Source organism: Arachis duranensis, chromosome 9 (assembly GCF_000817695.3).
Source record: "Arachis duranensis cultivar V14167 chromosome 9, aradu.V14167.gnm2.J7QH, whole genome shotgun sequence".
Taxonomy (NCBI): Eukaryota; Viridiplantae; Streptophyta; class Magnoliopsida; order Fabales; family Fabaceae; genus Arachis; species Arachis duranensis.
In genome coordinates this window covers 48,295,171-48,303,909 of record NC_029780.3, presented here as the reverse complement: position 1 = coordinate 48,303,909, position 8,739 = coordinate 48,295,171, and the positions used below count along the sequence as shown (strand labels likewise).

At 40.4% G+C, this 8,739-nt stretch overlaps 1 protein-coding gene and 2 non-coding genes across 3 annotated transcripts; 2 read left to right on the top strand and 1 right to left on the bottom strand.

Moving 5' to 3' along the window:
- The first annotated feature begins 4,750 nt into the window (after window positions 1-4,750).
- On the top strand, window positions 4,751-4,858 carry LOC127742084 (small nucleolar RNA R71). The gene has a single exon (XR_008003272.1). It is a non-coding gene; the product is annotated as a small nucleolar RNA R71 (small nucleolar RNA).
- Window positions 4,859-5,602: 744 nt separating this feature from the next.
- Window positions 5,603-6,043, bottom strand: LOC107465517 (uncharacterized). Its single transcript, XM_016084496.1, has one exon. It carries the CDS (start codon window positions 6,041-6,043, stop codon window positions 5,603-5,605), a length of 441 nt encoding a protein of 146 aa, XP_015939982.1.
- A 1,337-nt stretch (window positions 6,044-7,380) lies between these two features.
- On the top strand, window positions 7,381-7,487 carry LOC127742135 (small nucleolar RNA R71). Its single transcript, XR_008003322.1, has one exon. It is a non-coding gene; the product is annotated as a small nucleolar RNA R71 (small nucleolar RNA).
- The last annotated feature ends 1,252 nt before the right edge of the window (window positions 7,488-8,739 follow it).

Below are 8,739 nucleotides of genomic sequence, written 5' to 3'. Positions count from 1 at the left end.
AGAACCGACAGCTGAATAGCCGTGCCGTGACAGGGTGCATTGAACATTTCCACTGAGAGGATGGGGGGTAGCCACTGACAACGGTGAAACCCTTGCTTGAGCTTGCCATGGAAAGGAGTAGGAAGGATTGGATGAAGACAGTAGGAAAGCAGAGAGACGGAAGGGACAAGCATCTTCATACGCTTATCTGAAATTCCTACCAATGAATTACATAAGTATCTCTATCTTTATCTTTATGTTTTATTCGTATATCATCATTCATATCCATTTGAGTCTGCCTGACTAAGATTTACAAGGTGACCATAGCTTGCTTCATACCAACAATCTCTGTGGGATCGACCCTTACTCGCGTAAGGTTTATTACTTGGACGACCCAGTACACTTGCTGGTTAGTTGTGCGAAGTTGTGTTTATGCCATGGTATTGAACACCAAGTTTTTGGATTCATCACCGGGGATTATTCGTGTTGTGAAAAGTATTGATCACAATTTCGTGCACCAGCCCTCCTATCCATTAATGCTCAAAGACTTGGATCATTTTTACCCTTGCCTTTTGGTTTTAAGGGCTATTGGCTTTTTCTGCTTACTTTTTCTTTTTCTTTCTTTTAATTTTCGCTACTTTTCTCCTTTTTTTCGCAAGCTTTCTTATTCACTGCTTTTTCTTGCTTCAAAAAACAATTTCATGATTTTTCAGATCATCAATAACATTTTTCTTTGTTCATCATTCTTTCAAGAGCCAACAATTTTAATATTCATAAACAACAAGGTCAAAATTATGCACTGTTCAAGCATTCATTCAGAAAATAAAAAGTATTGCCACCACATCAAGATAATTAAACTAATTTCAAGATAAAATTTGAAATCCACGTGCTTCTTGTTCTTTTGTAATTAAGCACATTTTTCATTTAAGGGAGGTGAAGAATTTATGGAGTTATTCATAACTTTAAGGCATAGACACTTAGACACTAATGATCATGTACTGAAGACACAAACATAGATGACACAATAAGCATACAAACTGAAAATAGAAAAATAAATAGACAAGGAGATTAAGGAATGAGTCCACCTTAGTGAGGGTGGTGTCCTCATCTTGAAGAACCAATGGAACGCCTAAGCTCCTCTATGTCTCTTCCTTGCCTTTGTTGCTCATCCCTCACAGCTCTTTGATCTTCTCTAATCTCATGGAGAATGATGGAGTGCTCTTGGTGCTCCACCCTTAGTTGGTCCATGTTACAACTCAAGCCTTCTAACGAGGTGTTGAGTTGCTCCCAATAGTTATGTAGAGGAAATTGTATCCCTTGAGGCATCTCAGGGATTTGTTGATGAGGATCCTCCTGATGCTCTTGTTGAGGTCCATGAATGAGCTCTCTTGTTTGCTCCATCCTTTTCTTAGTGATGGGCGTGTCCTCTTCAATGAGGATGTCTCCTTCTATGACAATCCTAGCCAAATTGTATATTTGACAAATGAGATGAGGAAAGACTAACCTTGCCAAGGTGGATGACTTGTCAGCCACTTTGTAGAGTTCTAGAGGTATGATCTCATGAACTTCCACTTCCTCCCCAATCATGATACTATGGATCATGATGGCTCGATCCACAGTCACTTCAGATCGGTTGCTAGTAGGAATGATGGAGCGTTGGATGAACTCCAACCATCCTCTAGCCACAGGCTTAAGGTCTGGTCTTCTTAATTGAACCGGATTGCCTTTTGAGTCTCTTTTCCATTGAGCTCCTTCCACACATATGTCCATGAGGACTTGGTCCAACCTTTGATCAAAGTTGACCCTTCTAGTGTAGGGGCGTGCATTTTCTTGCATCATTGGCAAGTGCAACACCAACCTTACATTTTCCGGACTGAAATCTAAGTATTTCTCCCGAACCATTATAAGCCAATTCTTTGGATTCGGGTTCATACTTTGATCATGGTTCCTAGTGATCCATGCATTGGCATAGAACTCTTGAACCATTAAGATTCTGACTTGTTGAATGGGGTTGGTGAGAACTTCCCAACCTCTTTTTCAAATCTCATGTCGGATCTCCGGATACTCATTTTTCTTGAGCATGAAAGGGACCTCAGGGATCACCTTCTTCTTGGCCACAACTTCATAGAAGTGGTCTTGATGGACCTTTGAGATGAATCTCTCCATCTCCCATGACTCAGAGGTGGAAGATTTTGCCTTCCCTTTCCTCTTTCTAGAGTTTTCTCCGGTCTTAGGTGCCATAAATGGTTATGGAAAAACAAAAAGCAATGCTTTTATCACACCAAACTTAAAAGGTTTGCTCGTCCTCGAGCAAAAGAAGAAAGAAAGAAGGGGAAGAAGAAGAAAATGGAGGAGATGGAGGGTTATAGGAGGTTCGGCCAAGAGGGGGGAAAGGTATTTGTGTTGTGTGAATATGAAGGAGTAGTGAGGGGTTTATATAGAGGTGAGGGGAGGGTTAGGTTTCGGTCATTAGGGTTGGGTTTGGGAGGGAAAAGTGTTTGAAATTTTAAAGTGAGGTGGGTGGGGTTTTTGGGGAAGAGGTATGGAGGTGATTGGTGAATAGGGAAGAGGATATGATTTGATTGGTGAGTGAGAGAGAGAGAGAGGTAGGGTGGGTGAGAATCCTGTGGGGTCCACAGATCCTGAGGGGTCAAGGATTTCATCCCTGCTCCTTTTAGGCATGCAAAACGCCCTTACTGTGCAATCCTGGCGTTTAACGCCAGATTCCTGCTTGTTTCTGGCGTTAAACGCCAACTTTTATTCCTTTCCTGGCATTAAACACCAGGCTGTAACCTATTTCTGGCGTTTAACGCCAGATTGTAGCCTGTTTCTGGCGTTTAACGCAAGTCTGGTGCTTGTTTCTGGCATTTAACACCCAGAATGGTGCTGGACTGGGCGTTAAATGCCCATTCTGCTACCCTTACTTGCGTTTAAATGCCAGTAAGTTTTTCCTCCAGGGTGTGCTATTTTTTATTTTTCTTGAATTTTTGCATTTGTTTTTGTGACTCCACATGATCATCAACCTAAAAAAATAGAAAATAACATAGATAAATAAAATTGGGTTGCCTCCCAATAAGCGCTTCTTTAATGTGAATACCTTGACAATGAGCTCTCATGGAGCCTCACAGATATTCAGAGCATTGTTGGGACCTCCCAACACCAAACTTAGAGTTTGAATATGGGGGTTCAACACCAATCTTAGAGTTTGGTTGTGGTCTCCCAACCCCAAACTTAGAGTTTAACTGTGGGGGCTTTGTTTGACTCTGCATTGAGAGAAGCTTTTCTTGCTTCCTCTCTATGGTTACAGAAGGAGATCTTTGAGTTTTAAACACAAGGTAGTCCTCATTCAATTGAAGGATCAACTTTCCTCTGTCCACATCAATCACAGGTTTTGCTATGGCTAGGAAGGGTCTTCCAAGGATGATGGATTCATCCTCATCATTCTAGTGTCTAGGATTATGAAATTACCAGGGATGTAAAGGCCTTTGACCTTTACTAGCACATCCTCTACCTGTCCATAAGCCTTTTTCATGGATTTGTCTGCCATCTCTAATGAGAATTTTGTAGCCTGTACCTCAAAGATTCCTAGTTTTTCCATTACAGAGAGTCGCATTAGGTTTATGCCTGACCCCAGGTCACATAGAGCCTTCTCAAAGGTCATGGTGCCTATGGTACAGGGAATTAAGAATTTACCAGGATCCTATTTCTTTTGAGGTAATGTCTGCCTAACCAAGTCATTCAGTTCATTGGTGAGCAAGGGGTGTTCATCCACCCAAGTTACATTACCAAATAACTTGACATTCAGCTTCATGATTGCTCCAAGGTACTTAGCAACTTACTCTTAAGTAATATCTTCATCCTCCTCGGAGGAGGAATAGTCATCAAAGCTCATGAATGGCAGAAGTAGGTTCAATGAAATCTCTATGGTCTCTAGATGAGCCTCAGATTTCTTAGGTTCCTCAATTGGGAACTCCTTTTTGTCCAGAGGATGTCCCATGTGGTCTTCCTCACTGGGATTCATGTCTTCCTCATCCTTTCTAGGTTCAGCCACACCAAGTAAGGTTATGGCCTTGCACTCTCTTTTTGGATTCTCTTCTGTATTGCTTGGGAGAGTACTAAGAGGAATTTCAGTGACTCTTTTACTCAGCTGGCCCACTTGTATCTCCGAATTTCTAATGGAGGACCTTGTTTCATTCATGAAACTTAGAGTGGCCTTAGATAGATCAAAGACTATGTTTGCTAAGCTAGAGGGGCTCTGCTCAGAATACTCTGTCTGTTACTGACAGGATGATGCAAAAAGCTTGCTATTGCTAAACCTGTTTCTTCCACCATTATTAAAGCCTTGTTGAGGCTTTTGTTGATCCTTCCATGAGAAATTTGGATGATTTCTCCATGAGGGATTATAGGTGTTTCTATAGGCTTCACCTATGTAATTCACCTCTACCATTTCAGGGTTCTCAGGATCATAAGCTTCTTCTTCAGAAGATGCTTCTTTAGTACTGTTGGATGCATTTTGCAATCCATTCTGAGAAATCATATTGACTTGTTGGGTCAATATTTTGTTCTGAGCCAATATGGCATTCAAAGCATCAATTTCAAGAACTCCCTTCCTCTGAGGCGTCCCATTATTCATAGGATTCCTTTCAATGAGTTCCTGAGCTTCTGTAGGCATTTTCTTTAGGTGAATAGATCCACCTACAGAATGGTCCAATGACATCTTAGACAATTCAGACAGACCATCATAGAATATATCTAGGATGGTCCATTTTGAAAGCATGTCAGAAGGACACTTTTTGGTCAGTTTCTTGTATCTCTCCCAAGCTTCATAAAGGGATTCACCTTCTTTCTGCCTGAAGGTTTGAACATCCACTCTAAGCTTGCTCAGCTTTTGAGGAGGAAAGAACTTGGCTAAGAAAGTCGTGACCGGCTTATCCCAAGAGTTCAGGCTATCTTTAGGTTGAGAGTCCAACCATATTCTAGCTCTGTCTCTTACAGCAAAAGGGAAAAGCATAAGCTTGTAAACCTCAGGATCAACTCCATTAGTCTTAACAGTATCACAGATCTGTAAGAATTCAGTTAAGAACTAAAAAGGATCTTCTGATGGAAGTCCATGAAACTTGCAATTCTGTTGCATTAGAAAAACTAATTGAGGCTTTAGCTCATAATTGTTTGCTCCAATGGCAGGGGTTGAGATTCTTCTTCCATGAAAGTTGGAATTTGGTGCAGTAAAGTCACCAAGCATCTTCCTTGCACCTCCACCATTGTTATTGGTTTTGGCCATCTCTACTTCTTTTTCGAAAATTTCAGTAAAGTCCTCTTTAGAGTGTTGTGCTTTAGCTTCTCTTAGCTTCTTCTTCAGAGTCCTTTCAGGTTCAGGATCTGCTTCAATAAAAATGTCCTTGTATGGAGGGTTTGGAATCATCTTCAAGCAAGATCTTATGCATGCATATGGATGAGCTTATCCCTTTTAGGTCGGAAAGGGTCTATCAAATGGCATCTTGGTGCTTCTGCAACACCTTGATTAGTTCCTCTTCCTATTCTTGACTAAGGGCATAATTGATGATTACTGGCTAACTTTCATCACTTCCTAAGTAAGCATACTTGAGAGTAGAAGGCAATGTTTTCAGCTCCAGTTTGGGTACTTCAATGTGCTTGGAATAGGCATTTCAGCTGAGTTGACATCAGCAATCTTAACATCTAACATGGAGTCACCCTCTATCAATTCTCCAAGTACTTCTTCAAAGGTCTGTTGCACCACAGTTTCTACTGCATCTAGCCTCATACACTCTCCTAGTGCCTTTGGTGGATAGCTCATAGCTTTGAATACATTGAATACCATTTTCTCATCATGTAGCCTAAGGGTAAGTTTACCCTTTTGGACATCAATGATGACCCCATCAGTAGCTAAAAATGGCCTTCCCAAGATTATTAAGGCCTTAGCTTCTTCCTCCATGTCCAACACCACAAAATCAGCAGGGAATATGAAGTCTCCTACTTTTACCAACAAATCTTCTACTATTCCATGAGGAAATTTGAATGATCGATCTGCCAATTGGAGGGCCATTCTTGTTGGTTTGGCTTCCTCAATCTTCATTCTTTTCATTATAGTTAAGGACATCAGATTTATACTAGCTCCCAAGTCACATAAGGCTTTTTCAACTGTTATTTCTCCTATGATGCAGGGAATTCGGAAGCTTCCTGGGTCCTTCAATTTTTGAGGTAGCTTGTGTTGGATGATAGCACTACATTCCTCAGTTATTATCACAGTTTCATCATTCCTCCAGCTTCTCTTCTTGGTCATTAATTCCTTCAGAAACTTAGCATAGAGTGGCATTTGTTCTAGTGCTTCAGCAAAGGAAATGTTGATTTGAAGTTTCTTAAAGATCTCCAAAAATTTGGAGAATTGGTTGTCCTTTTCATTCTTCATTAAGCGTTGAGGGTAAGGGGCCTTTGGGACATATGGCTTTAGAACCTCCTTTTCTTCTGGTGAACTGGGGGTAGATGTTTGTGCTTCTTCCTTGTCAGTTGAACTTTCCTCTGCTTTCTCCTCTTTAGTCTCCCTTGACTTCTCTTCCAATTCTCTTCCACTTCTAAGAGTGATAGCTTTGCATTCCTCTCTTGAAGTTGTCTTGTAGTTGTGCTTCAAGCTTTTGAGTGGCAGCAACTTGATTTTACCGATTAGATATTACTTCCTCCTTAAATTTTTTCATATCGTCAAACTCCTTGCAAAGGTTTGCAAGAATAGCTTCCATCCTAGCCATTCTGTCATCCTCATGTGGGGATGGTTGGTTGAAATTGGGGTGTTGAGAGTGGTTGTTGTGGCTTTGGTATGGGTGTTGTGAATAAGTGTTTTGTGTGGTCTGGTATGGTCTTTGGTTGGAGTTTTGGTGAGTTGAGTTGTTATACTGAGTTGGATTGTGTGGTCTGTGGTCTTGGCCTTGGTTTTGTTGGTTTTTCCACCCAACGTTTGGGTAGTTTCTCCAACCAGAGTTATAAGTTTTAAAATACGGATCATTAGCTTGCCTAGATGAATTTCCAAGGTAATTAGCTTCCTCCCAGTTAACTACTTCTTCTGTCTCCAACTCTTCTTGAGCTGATGGTTGAGTGTGGATTGCTGCGGCCTAATTCTTCTCCATTTGCTTGGTCAATTCAGCCAGTTGCTTGGTGATCATCTTGTTCTGAGCTAGGATTGCATCCATATGGTTTAATTCTAGGACTCCATTGTTGTTGCTTCTGTCTGAGGCATAAAATTATTCATTGTCAGCCACTGTCTCTATAACATCAATGGCTTCTTCAATGGTCTTCTTTTTGTTGAGGGAACCTCCAGATGAGTGGTCAACAGCTTTTTTTGATTCATGATTCAGCCCTTCATAGAAGATATGAATTTGTACCCACTCATTAAACATATCAGGGGGGCATTTCCTTGTTAAATCTTTGAATCTTTTCCAGGCTTCATAAATTGTCTCACCATCCTACTGTCTGAATGTCTGCACTTTAGTTCTCATCCTGTTTACCTTTTGTGGAGGATAGAACCTTGTTAGGAATCTATTTATCACATCCTCCCAAGTTGTCAAGCTTTCTTTGGGAAATGATTCCAGCCATTTTGATGCTTTATCCCTCAAGGAAAATGGAAATAGTAGCAATCTATAGGTGTCAGGATGTTTCATTAGATTTAACCGTGTTACATATCCTTTGGAATTTAGTGAGATACTCATTAGGGTCCTCTTGGGCACTCCCTCCAAAAGAACAATTGTTCTACACCAGAGTTATGAGCTAAGGCTTTAATTCGAAATTATTAGCATGGATAGTTGGCTTTTGAATTCTGCTACCACAGTTTCCTGGGTTTGAATTGATGTATGATCCCAGAACTCTCCTCTCTTGTCCAACAGGGTTAGCTCCACCTCTTCTGGCATGATTGTTCACCTCTCTTTCATGATGGTTTTCCATATCATCCTCCATGGTTATATCCAAGTCTTCCTCTTCTTCTTCTACAGTAACAGCCCTATTTCCTCTTGTTTTCCTCCTTAATCTCAGGAAGGCTCTTTCCGGTTCACTATCAAATGAGGTTGAGGCCTCTCTTCTACCTGTCATATGATGAACAAGTACAAAAAATAGCAAATTCAGAGTCCACTAAAATAGAGTATAGTTAGTTTAGTTAGAGCAATTTATCAAATGGTTAGTGGGTTAGTGAGTTAGTTTGCTGGAAAGTAAAGCAGTAAAGAGAAATTCAAAAGAAATGACTAAAAATTGCACAAAACAAAATGAACAACTAAAATTAAAACTCAATTAATCAAAATAAAAGACAAATTGCTCAATCTAGTTATCCTCCAATTTAGTAATTGTCAATACAAAACCAATCCCCGGCAACGGCGCCATAAACTTGATTCACTCGAAAACTTGCCTCTCAACAAATTTCCTTCCGGGAAGTGCACCGGATTGTCGTCATGTAAAAACTCACTGTAGAGTGAGGTCGAATCCCACATGGATTGGTAGATTGAGCAACTTTAATTGGAGAATTGTTCTAGTTGAGCGAAATCAGATTTGGTTGAGAATTGCAGAAAGTAAATTGGCGGGATACTTAACTTGCAAGAAATTAAATAACAGAAATTAAATTCCAAGAAATTAAATGACAGAATCTTAAATTGCAAGAAATTAAATGGAATGGGGATGAGCATGAAATTAAAGAGGCAGAATGTGAAAGAATGGGAAAGATCAGAGATGGAGGATTCATTGGGTTTTGGGAGATATTGAACTCTCCGG

What these genes read in the sequence shown, in the direction of transcription:
- LOC107465517 (XM_016084496.1), bottom strand. Translation starts at nt 6,043, where the DNA reads ATGGCCCTCCAATTGGCAGATCGATCATTCAAATTTCCTCATGGAATA.